The 14,054-nt window shown below is 35.3% G+C and overlaps 1 protein-coding gene across 1 annotated transcript; it reads left to right on the top strand.

Annotated features, from left to right (window-relative positions):
• The first annotated feature begins 224 nt into the window (after window positions 1-224).
• LOC147396556 (uncharacterized) lies at window positions 225-10,219 on the top strand. Its single transcript, XM_086451395.1, has 2 exons — window positions 225-2,803; window positions 9,682-10,219. The coding sequence occupies exons 1-2, from the start codon at window positions 241-243 to the stop codon at window positions 9,978-9,980; spliced, it is 2,862 nt and encodes a 953-aa protein (XP_086307521.1). The 5' UTR covers window positions 225-240; the 3' UTR covers window positions 9,981-10,219.
• The last annotated feature ends 3,835 nt before the right edge of the window (window positions 10,220-14,054 follow it).

Raw genomic sequence — 14,054 nt, forward strand, 5'->3', positions numbered from 1 at the left:
GTGCTACAAGGATCAGCTTCCATGTAAATTATTCCAATGCGTACCCTCCAGTCAACAACATGGCTATGGTAAATTGTGGGCCAGTGCTCAGCGTAATGGTCACGACTTGACTTTGACTAGACGACTTAAGATTTTGCCTTTCTTTCTTTTTAACTCACCAACTCTGTTTAAAAGGGAATGGAAGCAAGATTATATGAGATCCCATTGCTTATGGACTACCACAATTCACAACCCACAAGTATGGCCTATATTCAGAATTACTTCTCCCTTGCATTGTTAGTTGTATTGGTTATGTTAATTTCCTTCAAAAAAGAAGCAGCACTTCAATCAGAATCTGAAGCTCTCCTTAAATGGAAAGCCAGTCTCCGAAGTCAAGCTGTTTTAAGTTCATGGACAATAGATCAAAACAGTAGTGCGTCAAGCCCATGCAAGTGGCTCGGGATAGCTTGTAACAAGGCTGGAAGCGTAGCTAAAATAAAACTTTCGAACATGGGTTTACAAGGTAAGCTCAACCACTTAAATTTCTCTTCCTTGCCAAACCTTGTCTATCTAAATCTAAGTGATAACGAATTCACGGGTACCATCCAGATGCAAGTTGGTACACTTTCCAAACTCACTTACCTTGATCTTTATCAAAACAAATTATCTGGTCCATTCCCTTCATTTCTTTTTAATTTGAGCAAGCTTACCTTTGCCTGCCTTGGTCAAAATTCTTTCTTTGGACCAATCCCTTCTGACATTGGTACTTTGAAGAACTTAGTGGATCTGCGCCTTTTTGAAAATCAATTTTCTGGTCCCATCCCTCCATCTTTTGGTAATTTGAGCAAGCTCTCAACTCTGGCTCTTCAAGAAAATTATCTTTCTGGATACATCCCTCCTAACATTGGTGCTTTGAGGAACTTAGTCGTTCTTATCCTTTCTAGCAATCAATTATCCGGTCCCATCCCTCCATCTTTTGGTAATTTTAGTAGGCTAACGACTCTATATCTTCAAACAAATTCTCTTTCTGGACCAATCCCTCAAAACTTTGGTTCTTTGAGGAACTTAGTCAATCTGCGTCTTTTTCAAAATCGATTATCTGATTCAGTACCTCAAGAAATTGGAAATCTTTCAGCTCTATCGGCACTTGATTTGACTGATAACAACTTCTCGGGCCACTTACCACCACAAGTATGTAAAGGTGGATCATTAGAACATTTCACTGCAGCGAACAACCATTTCATGGGACCCATCCCAAAAAGCTTGGGAAACTGCACAAACTTGGTCCGAGTCCGACTAGATGGAAACCAGCTCAGTGGAAATTTATCTCTAGATTTTGGATTGTATCCAAATCTGAGATATATTGATTTGAGTTACAATAGATTGTTTGGTGTTCTCTCACCAAATTGGGGAGAATGTCAAAATCTGACAGCGCTAAAAATTCGTGGTAACATGATCAGTGGTAGTATACCAAATGAATTAGGCAAGTTAACTCAATTAAAAGTGCTCGATCTTTCTTTAAACCAACTTGTTGGGGGGATACCAAAGGACTTGACTAGGCTGTCAGTTCTGTACATTTTGAGCCTGAATGATAACCGACTTTCAGGCAAAGTACCATTGCAAATCGGAAGATTATCCAATTTGGAGTACTTGGACCTCTCGATGAACAAGCTAGGTGGAATGATTCCAGAGAGATTGGGCAATTGTTCAAAATTGAGATATTTGAGTTTGAGCAAAAACAATTTCACCGGAAACATCCCATCTCATATTGGCAATCTGAGAGCCTTACAAGAGTTACTAGACCTTAGTGTAAATTCACTTATTGGGGAGATATCACCACAATTGGGAAATCTTATTATGTTAGTAAGTTTGAATCTTTCCCATAATAAACTCGTTGGTTCCATTCCTTCTTCCTTAAGTGACATGGTTAGCTTGTCATCCATCCATCTCTCGAATAATGAGTTAGAGGGCCCTCTTCCTAATAGCAAAGCTTTTCGAAATGCTTTACCGGAGGCATTCAGTAATAACAAAGGTTTATGCAGTGAATTTGGCTCATTTCCGCCTTGCAATCGACCTAGAAAAACGGATGCGCGAAAAAAGAAAAATAAACTACTTGTCGTCCTTGTTGGTTCATTCCTAGGCACATTGGTTCTTTGTCTAGTGGGACTCTTCTGTCTTTTTCGTCGCCAGATAAATCTGAGAAGGATAAAGAAGACCGATATTGCATCAAGAACTGGAGAAATATTTGCAATATGGAATTATGATGGAAGGATTGTATATGAAGACATCATCGAAGCCACAGAAGAATTTGATGACAAATATTGCATCGGGGTGGGAGGACATGGCCGAGTTTACAAGGCAGAGTTATCAAGTAATGTTTTAGCTATAAAAAAACTTTGTACGCAAGAAAGCGTGCAGTTAGACGATATGAAGAGTTTTGCAAATGAAGTACAAGTTTTAACAGAACTTCGACATCGAAACATTGTGAAACTTTACGGGTTTTGTTCTCACAAACAACACATGTTTTTAGTTTACGAATATATGGAAAGGGGAAGCCTAAATAAAATTCTCAACAGTGAGGGAAGGGCAATGGAATTAGATTGGGTTAAGAGAGTGAATATTATCAATGGTATTGCCCATGCTCTGTCTTACATGCATCATGACTGCACACTGCCCATCATTCATAGAGACATCTCAAGCAAAAATATTTTATTGGATCCAGAATTTGAGGCTTGTATCTCTGATTTTGGCACTGCAAGGATTTTAAAGATCAATTCATCCTTACAGACTACAGTTGCAGGCACATATGGTTATCTTGCTCCCGGTAAGTTTCTACTACAAACTTTCTTTTCTTATTTTTCTTATTCGTAGAATTGGTAGTATTAATCATTAGTTTGAACACTCAATGCATTTGGGCTATTTCGAGGAGATTTACCCAATATTGAACTAAAAATAAATAAAAAAATCTCAATTACACTTATAGTGTCAAGTTCACAACTTTTTATTGTTTATTTCAAATTTTTATTGTCGAACTCACTAGTTAGTATTGAGTTCACCACTTTTTATTGTCTAGTTTAACATTTAATTACTATTGAGTTCGATGGTTTCTTCTTCTTCTTTTTTTAAGAGAAAATATTGTCAACCTCGCCAGTAATTAAATGTTGAGCAAGACGGTAAAAAGTGTAGAACTGGATAATAAGTTGTGAGTTCGATACTAAGTAATTAAATGTAGAAATACTTAGTAATTAAATGTTGAAGTAGAAAATAAAAAGTGGTGAACTCGACACCAAGTGGTGAGTTCGACATGAAGTAATTACATGTTGAAGTAGACCTTAAAAAGCGGTGAACTCAACACTAAGCGGTGAGTTCGACAATAAAAATGTTAAATTAGACAATAAAAAGTGATGAACCAGACACTATAATGTGAACCAGATTTTTTTTTTTTTTTTCAATACTTGGTAAATCTCCTTGAAATACCCAAAATGTATATATCATAGTTGCAAATCAAAATTTACAACTATAATATATTGTTGAGCTGAGCTCGATAGTAATTAAATGTTGAACTAGACAATAAAAGATGGGGAGCTCGATACTAAGTGTTGAGTTCGACCACTAAGTAATTAGATGTTGAACTAGACAATATAAATGGTGAACTCGACACTAAGAAGTGATTTCGAATCTAAGTACAAGATATTGAAGTTGACAATAAAAAGTGGTGAACTCGACACTATAATGTGAATAAAAAAAATTTATTTTTATTTTTATTTTTCAGACTTTGATACTTTATAGATCTCCTCATAATACCTAAAATGCATATATTATAGTTGAAATTTGAAAATTACGATATAATCATAAAAAAATTTAGAATCTCAACTTCGTTCTTCATTATTTTAAAAGAAACATCGAAATAAATAAAAATATGTCTAAATGTTTAAAATTAAGAGAATATCATTCTCCATTCATCATTCATGATCAAAGATCGTCGAAAATGATCGCAATCAACATTGGAAAACTTAACTAAGTGAAGAAGATGAGAAAATGGTACCTTGGGTGTTTCTAAGACATGATAAACGTGAGATGAGGTCCAGAGACTATTAAGAAAAGAAAAATTAATAAAATGGACTATCAAGAGACCACCCACAATTAGGGACTATTTAGAAAAAAAATCCCTCAGCCAAGATCCTTTAAGTAATTTTTCCTTGTTTTTAAAACAAAATATTTAGCATAGAGGGGGTAAATATCTATGCAAAGGGTATAAAAGGTAAATTTAAAGAAATATAAATACACCTGATAGCTTGTTTGGTAAATAAACAATTCATTGCCATATATTGGATATCCCCAATCTTCTAAATATTTCAAAACAAGTGCAGCATAATAACTTTGGATTCTTGCATGCCATGTGTGGAAGCCGATTTTCGGATAAATCAACCTCGATCACCATTTCCACATTTAATCCACCAAACGATAATAAAAACATGAAAAAGAAATAGAAGACAGATTTTTTACGTGGTTCGACAAACGTGCCTACCTCTACGGGCTCGAGGAGCCGTTTCACTATGAATCTCTTGATTACATGGCCCCTTATTCTCCTCTACTTTTTTCCTCTCTTTTCAATGGCCTCAAGGCCTTTTTTTTATATATATAGAAAAGTCCTAAAAGAGTTCTAACCCTTATTAGGTTACATTTGACCACATTACCCTTTACCGAAATTAGTTATTAGATTAAAGAAGGAAACGAACTTTCTTCAAATGATGCCATGCATCCACCTCGGGATGCGTGTTGAAGGTGCAAGTGAACGATTTGGATGGGAGTTGATTTAATCCATACTTTTCTTCAACCGAAACTCGAACCCATGATTGGTTTATGACCGAGCCACTGAACTTACCCTTGTATCTCCGTACTTGAGTCAAATCCCTAAGTACCACGTGTCGTCCCTTGGTACCTAACGAGAAATATCCACTACAATACCCCCTCTCGGGGGTTTGGACTTTAGTCCAGTCATCCGAGAATAAATTAACGGTACCATGTGACACATGGCCACGCACCTTATAAATTGTCATTTCGAGGTCTAAAATCTGTTTAGTCAAATGCCATCCGCTTGTTTTACTTTCGAAAGTGTAGTGACTATAATGACCTCGGTTTATTTTGAGGTATTTTTATTTTACAAATACATTGTCTACTCCCCTATTTTTGTCATTTTTCTTTTATCGATTGGACTTGGTGCCATCATCCTAAGCCAATAGATGTAACCCCCTACGGTCAGGTTTGGAATAGAAATCAGTTAAACCCACCCCCAATGGTTGGACTTGCCTCCCTTATGAACCATTCATTATTAGAAATAAGGATGAGTTAGCCCGACCCTCATTGGTTGAGCTTGGTTCTCTTCTCGTGTCAAGATTTTCGTTGTGCCGACCCCCTTACGAGCCAAGGGTTTCGTTAAATAATAAAAGAATCGATTGAAGTCCTAGCTCGGGTTTGGCTCCCATGACAAGCCAAGACTTCGATAAATAATAGATAAACCGACCGAAATCTCAGATCGGGCTTGGATTCCAGAACAATCCAAGACTTTGAAAAATAGTAGAATAACCGATTGAAGTCCCAGATCGGGTTCAGCTCCCACGACAGGCCAAGGCTTTGATAAATGAATTGACTGAAATCCCAGATTGGGCTTGGATCTCAAAACGATCAAAGACTTTGATAAATGATAGAATAACCAATCGAAATCCCAGATCGGACGTGGCTCCCATGACGAGCCAAGACTTTGATAAATAATAGATAAACCGACCGAAATCCCAGATCGGACTTGGATCCCAAAACAATCTAAGACTTTGATAAATGATAGAATAACCGATCGAAGTCCCAGATTGGGCTCGGCTCCTATGACAGGCCAAGGCTTTCCGTTATACCAACCCCTTGGTTAGGCTCGGCACCAGTAAAGGGCTAAGGCTTTCCGCTAAATCAACCCCAATATGGTTAGGCTTTGTGTTAAGTAGTCCAACACGACCGACTTTGGATGTGGGCCAGACTACCCATATGAGTCGGGCATGGCGCTAAGTGGTCTTGCACAACCGATTTAAGATGTAGACCAGACTCCCCATATGAATCAGGCGTGACGCTAAGTGCTCCAGCACGACCGACTTAGGATGTAGACCGGACTTCCCATACGAGTCGGGTGTGGCGCTAAGTGGTCCCATATGACCGACTTAGAATGTAGACCGAACTCCCCATATGAGTAGGGTGTGTGTCAAGTTCCTTCGTGTCCTACATCTTTAAAGTAACATGGACACAAAATAATAGTAATTGCATAAAATAATAAGGTAATTAGTTCTCAATCTAGTATTGTCGATCTGTGTCATTGCTTAAAACATCGTGATTTGATTGAATCCGATTTATAAACAAATTCCCAAGTCAAACCCACTCAACTCGTTGAGTCGAGGTTAGTGAGTTGGTGTCGATTTTCCATACGACTTGGTGAGTTGGGGTTAAATTGAACCCTCACATACATTTTCCAATAACCCATTGAGTTACTTGATACAAACGAATCTCTAATTATTTAGCACACAATTCGGCAGAGTCCCCTTGACTCGATCAAATTTCTAAATTACAAACTTAGTAACTCGACTTAGTGGAATCCTTTGACTTATCGAGTTTCTAATTAATAAATTCAATTCAAAGGAGTTTTGTGACTTGGCAAGTTGGGCTTGGTTAAGCCCCCAATTTATACCATTTTACTAATTTAATTGGGTCCCAAAGAACATCAACACCATATTTGATGCAAACCCGTTACCTTTTATATCACGACCCTATTATCCATATGGGATCTCATCGGAAAATAAACTTGGTGTTCACTTAAGGCATCAACAACCCCCAATTTATTTTGACAACTTATAGTCCTTTACCCAATATATATATATATATATATTTTATCAAGGGTAAAGGATCCTAATTTTATACACCAACGATGGTGTATAGGCCAAACACTTACATTTAACCCAATTTTCACTTATCATAATTTAAAAAATTCTAAAGTTCCTGCTTAGGTTTTCCATCAAAGGATTGAATACACACCAAAGTTATGTGTAGGAAGATACTCTACAACAACTTTTACCTTCTAAAGCTACACTTGCTGACAAGTTTGAGAAGGGTTTCCTTACACAAAACTGTTGATGTGTATGCACCACACCCAAACTCCCCCTTTTATATCTCTTTTATAAGTTCTTGTACGGATTCAAAGAGATACACATCACCCCTGATGTGCATATTTGACATCCAACTACTCCTCATCACTACTTTTAAGTAATGTAATTTAGTAATAATAAGTACCTGCAGTATCGCGATGTTTTGCCCTTAACTTAACTAGCAATGCAACTGTCATGATCACGTAACCTCCATACATCAACAATGATGTGTAGGCTAATGTATCAAAACATAACCTTCTTTTATCTCTTTTACTACTACTATCATCGGAGATGAAGGCGGTCAAAGAGAAGTTTCAGTCGCTAATCTGAACCAACCCCATCGATTTAGGCCCCAAATACGTCGTGATCTTGTGACTCCATTACAGAGAAACTAAACTCCATTGCAACTGTTAAAGCGCCATTAAAGCATCTTTTTCATAACATGATTATTCCCAACAGCATATCCCTCTTCCCTCATTAATGAGGTGTTTAGGAGGGGACCAATAAACAACAATCGGACCCTTTGTTATCGAGGCACACACACCTTTAATGCTCCAACCCCTCTAAATCTATATTCGAGTCTAGGGTTTCATGAGAGGCTCCAAAATCAAAACTATACAAAACGACGGGCAATCCATCCGAGTACTGTTTTGCAATTTTATGACCAAGAAAAGCTAAAGAAAATAGAATCTCCTCAATTTTTGACTCAACTCATCTGAGTCACAGATCTGGTGAGCAAGAGATCTTAACTACGATTGATAAACTAATCCGTGCGATGCTTGATTTCTCGTCTTTTCAACCTTTATGTTATGATAAAAGAACCCAATCGACCATCCCTGATGCATCCCTCAACCAAGTTAACTCCGAATTAACCATGACTAGTAAAGCTTGGTCATTCTCCTTGTAGCATTTCCCACAGACGGTGCCAATTGTGGAAGCCGATTTTCAGATAAATCAACCTCGATCACTATTTTCACATTTAATCCTCCAAACGATAATAAAAACATGAAAAAGAAATAGAAGACAGATTTTTTACGTGATTCAGCAAACATGCCTACCTCCACAGGCTCGAGGAGCCATTTCACTATGAATCTCTTGGTTACATAGCCCCCTCTCCTCCTTTACTTTTTTCATCTCTTTTCAATGGCCCAAAGGCCTTTTTTTATTATAAAAAAAGTCCTAAAAGAGTTCTAACCCTTATTAGGTTACGTTTGACCACATTAACCTTTACTCAAATTAGTTATTACATTAAAAAAAGGAAAAAAACTCTCTTCAATCGAAACTCGAACTCATGATTGGTTTGTGACCAAGTCACCTAGCTTACCCTTGTATCTCCGTACCTGTGTTGAATCCCTAGGTGCCACGTGTCGTCCATTGGTACCTAGAGAGAAATATCCTCCACACCATGTTTTGTATTTCTAATCCAAGTTTTAATCGAAAATTAAATACATATCGGTGGGTTTTAAAACTACTAATACATAACCATTGACTTCGATCTTCCATTTGAGATTGACAAAAAAAATTTCAGAAAACCCTCGCCTTCAACAACTTTCCAAACCACTCTTGATTTTCCTAAAAGCCATCACCTTGGTTACATCCCAAAAATCTCTTTAATGACATTTTGGTACCATTACAGCCTTAGAAATATCATTTTCTAGTCTAGTCCACCGTGCTCAAGTGTTATGTCATCAGTTTGATTACCCCGGTGAAGACTATCTATAAATTTCACCAAAAAGGGTACCTCATAATTACCCAAACATTACTCTATCTTGGATCAAATAGACATCCAACCAAACAATTACCATAACATTCACTGTTGAAGGTTGATATGACCATTTCAAATGTGACAAAATTGGATATAAAAACATTTCCAAAACTGGGTGTATAGCCATTTTTGTAAATAACTTTTTTTGCTATTTTTTGTTTTGTTTGTTTGCTTGTTTGTTTAAAAGAGACAAAATCTTATACGTTGCTATTCTTGTATATGCTTTTGATGTAGTTCGTGAAGATCTATTATGTTGGAATAATGCAACGGTTCAAATATTCTTATTATCGTATTTTGGGAATTTTTACCATGGTTTTAAAACTCGTTTTGATGCTCTGTCTCGTCCATGAACAAGACTGAGTCATCTCAGACAAGTTTTCAGATATGTTTGAGTTGTCTCGAACAACAATGAGAAGTTTTAAATCTCATACGATACATTTGACTTGTTTATTCGTCTTGTTGGTGGATGATACTGAGACGTATGGGATGAGTCATCTTGATCTCGGATGAAATTTAAAACCATGGTTTTTACTAGTTTTTGTGCATAATTTCACAATTATCTAAATAAATTTCAATATTCGAAGAGTAGTAAAGAAACCACCATTTAAAAGCAACAAATTCACCATTTTTTTCATTTTAGTAAAAAAGGGTTATTTAAGAAATATGGCATATATACCTGATTCTGTAAAAATTTATAAGTTCAATTAAACACCTTTTTTAATTATTTTAGCTTAAATACTTTTTTTTTTTTGTGTGTAGAACTTGCAAGCACAATGGTTGTGACTGAAAAATGTGATGTTTATAGTTTTGGTGTATTGGCTATGGAAGTGATCATGGGGAGGCATCCCGGGGAATTAATAACATCTTTGTGGTCTGCAAGTGATCCAACAATAATGCTAAAGAATGTGTTAGACTCGTGCCTTTCACCTCCTACTGATCCACAAGTTGAAGACAAAATTGCTTCTATACTGATTCTGGCTCTTGCTTGTATAAATGTTAATCCACAATCTCGGCCAACCATGCGTTCTGTTTCGCAGCATCTACTTTCTATGAACTAAGTTTTTCATAGTTTCTTTCTCCCAATTGAATTAGTCAAATAATTGATCACCAAACAGAAGTTCAATGGGCAAAAACAATCACCCACTCAACTCTGTCTCCAGATCCTTTATTTAACACAATTTAGTTGGGGGAAAAAACAAAGAAAAACCTTGTTCACTAAATGAATAGCACTAAAGGCCCTTATTTTTGTTGTTATTTAAGTAATATGATGTTATTAGTGTGAGGAGAATGGCTGATTTATGAGCTCTACAAGGATATTTATATGACTGGTTATATGTTATGGTTCTATTCACTACAATAATATTTCTTATAACCAAAAATAATTGAACTATATGCTTGAAACAAATTGAATTTGAAAACTTATCTTGAAAATGGATTATCGAAATCAAAAATTGAATTGAGATGAAAGTTTGCTTTTTGTTTTTTAATTTAGTGGCTTAGTTGAGAAAAAAATCTTTCTATGCCTGAATGGCGGATTATTCATTAGTTAAAGCTTCCAGATGAATGTGTGTACCATAACATTCTGCCCCAACAGCTTTCAAAAAGTATGATAATAAAATTCTTGAAACCATGACAAGTTCATAATTTAAAATTCAGACCCATCATTTAATATGAAAAATCTATGATACTATAGATGTTAATTCAAGCCACAAATATCAAGTCAGGTTGGCATCTTAAAGCATGACAAATGACAGAGATTGTTTGGTGTCAAACTATTTACTAAACAATGCAAGCTCCATGAAACATATTAGAGGAAGGCATGCATGGTACTTGCTATCAAATTCAAAAATTTTAACTTACTTGTTGCATTTGATGTTCAATTCCTATGAGTCGCATTTGATGGCCTCATCTTCACTATAGAATACTAGCGTTGCATTTCCAATCTCCACCACCATTGGTAATGTCATGCGTCAAACATTCAAATTGCCTCAACTCTCATCTAAGAAAAAGAAGAAAAGTATTGTATCATTGGCTTGATTAATGGAGGGTTCCAAGGTGATGGTTATTGTGAGATGAGGAGATAATCCGAGGTGCATTCTCATAATAAGTGGATTCTGAATGTTAACAAAGTCTAATTTTTTTTGCTGAACACTTTCCTACTAACATAGTAAAGTTTTAAGCCTTATTGAGGGTTGTTTTGCTCAAATGGATTGCCACACTAGCAAATTCAATACTAAACATGGTATTAAATCTTATCTGAGATTGAGACGACTCGTCTGATACATCTCAGTATCATCAACCAACGAGATGGAAAGACAAGTCAAATGTATCAGATGAGATTTAAAATCACAATTCATTATTTCTCATTGTTGAACGATGACTCAAACATATCGGAAAACTTGTCTAGGACAATTCGATCTTGTTCATGGATGAGACGAGACGTCAAAAAGAGTTTTGAAATCATGATAACAAGCCCTATAACTTTCATCGAAAAATTGATATCCAAAAATTAAAAATTCAAAAAACAATTTCTTTTGAACTTGATAAAATATTTTGAAAATGGGTAGCTCTAAACTTCAACATAACTCCCAAGGTGAGAAGTTATGTATACATATATCATTTTTCTTTGAAAACAAATAAGAAATTAACATTACAGAGTTGAGAATGGATATTCAGTTTCCTACCATGCAATTGTGGTCCACCGGCCTAAAATAAATAACAGTACAAAAAAATAAATAAACATACACATCACCTCGTGATAACAGAAAGTAAATTAACCCTGGGTTCATCATCCCACACATAGCATCACAATGTAAAATGCAGACATCACCCTTTAAGTGTGATCTTGACATTTTATCGTTTCATCCATTTTTTCCCATTTTTCGATTTTTGTAGTTTTCAATCTTTTGAACAAAACATTCATTTTTCAATATTCATCAACTCATTATGAGTTCATTGAATACTAAATTTTTTTTCAAACTTTGAAATTCATTTTTATCAATTAAATTGAAAAATTACAAAACTTGGATCAAAACAGGGTCTGAGTAGTGCATAGGACCCAACTGGCAGAAATAACCTAATGAAATGTCTTACCCACGTATAATTTGTTATAAAATACAATTATACCCATCAAACATGAAGATCTTCGCATGAATTTGAAATAATAAAAAGAATTCTACATTTTTTAAACACATTACAAATTTTATTAAAAACCCTAAATGTAATTTTCACAATTTACGATCACCAATAGAAATTGAAAGTCTTCTACCAATCTTTGTGCTATAGAATCGAAGCACGTGTGCAAAAATCAAGGTGATCAGTATAGAAATTGAGGCAGATTTGATGTCGAGATGGCTAATTTTTGAATCAGGCCTGGTGATTTTGATGATCTCAATGACGCCATCAATTTTCTCGTCTACGATGGAAGACAATTTGAGCTCGAAGTTGATGAAATTTGAGGTTGAAAAATTGAAACCCCCATTATATTTTGGGTTGTTTTTCAATGAAACGTGGAGAAAGATAAAAGAAAAAGAAAATGAAATAGTGAGGGTTTATAGAGTTCGATGCTGTGGACGTTTTCCCTTCTTCGTCGGGTGTCGATGGCATCCCGTTTGCGACGTATCAGCGGTGACGAGTCGTTAAATATCAACGTTTTAAAAACCAACGTATGGCTGCTGGTTTTGGTCGGTTAAGGAGACAGTGGATAGTGAATTTCGTTCAAAAAATCTTTATATAAGTTGGCGGGATGAAATTGGTATTTTCGATGTTGTTTCGTTTGACGATAACTTGATTATTCGGACTCCAAAACTGACGAGTGGATATTCCATTTTTTTTATTTTTTCATTGTGGATCTAATGGCGCAATGGAAATCTAAAAATTCTCACTCTATAAAAAATTCACTATTTCAGTCCAATCCAACTAGAAAGTCGATGTTGTTGTTTTTTTTACGGTAATTCGACTTTTCAAACTCTGAAAATGATGAGTAAATACTCAATTTCTTATAATTTTTTATTGCAAACCCAATGGTGAGATTAAATCTAAAAATTTTTTACTCTAGCAAAAAATTCATTTTTTTAGCTTGGTTCGACTCGAAAATTGGGGATTTTGTAATTTTTCCGTTCGAACTCGCATTTGAGTGTGTTTATAAGCTAAAATATGTTTTTCGATCATTTTAAATCCAATGGTGACGTTAGATTTTATTAAAAATGATCAAAAAATTCCTAAAGTTTTACTAGAAGTCTCACTTTTAGAATTTTCTCAAAATTTCACTATTTGTTTTTCCTCAAGATACAAATAAAAAATTTAGTGTTTTACAGAATGTGCTTCACTAGTGAAAGGGTAAGAACTGGCTAGACACGGAAGTAATATTTTAGGAAAATTTATACAATTTAACTAAAAAATTTCCTCATATAATAAATGCCATGCTAAATTTAGAAAAGTTCTCTCATCAATCGTGTTGACTCTGGTATTTTTAAGTAGAAAATTTCTTTGCTAGGCAAGTAAGGGATTGGTGGTTAATAAAGATTAAGTGAAAATTACTTTGGAGAGTTGGGCTCCACTCAATCCAATTTGATAATTTAAATTACACTTCCTTTTGCTAGACTTCAAGAGCTTTTGGGCTTGGACCGGACAAATTAGGGTGTCTACACACAGTTGAATTGAAATGAAAAAAATGAAGGGTTTTACTATTAAATTGACTTAGTCTCCGACTTGTATAAATAGATGTTTCTCCTTATTGGAAAATTATTTGAAGTTCATATTAAGTGCTTGTTAGTTTATTGACTATTATGGAGTTGTTTGATGTTTTACAAAAGCCTTAATGCTTTGTCAGAGAGACGCAATCTATAAAACCCTCATGGGATTTGAAGTTACCCTATATTAGTATTTAGGAAGAAATGGACTATCATGGTTATTTTCATAGTAATTTTGATAATTTATGTTATCCATGTGTCCAAAACAACTAAAGAAATGCTTTGATTGAATCCCATTATGTTTACATAGGAGGAGGGGACATTGTCACGGTGAACGCGCTTGACTAGTGAAGGGGTAAGAACTGGCTAGACATGAAAGTAATATTTTAAGAAAATCTATACAATTTAACTAACAAATTTCCTCATATAATAAATGCCATG

The sequence above is a fragment of the Akebia trifoliata genome, chromosome 8 (assembly GCF_017979445.1).
Source record: "Akebia trifoliata isolate Shusen 1 chromosome 8, ASM1797944v1, whole genome shotgun sequence".
In the NCBI taxonomy this organism is placed as follows: Eukaryota; Viridiplantae; Streptophyta; class Magnoliopsida; order Ranunculales; family Lardizabalaceae; genus Akebia; species Akebia trifoliata.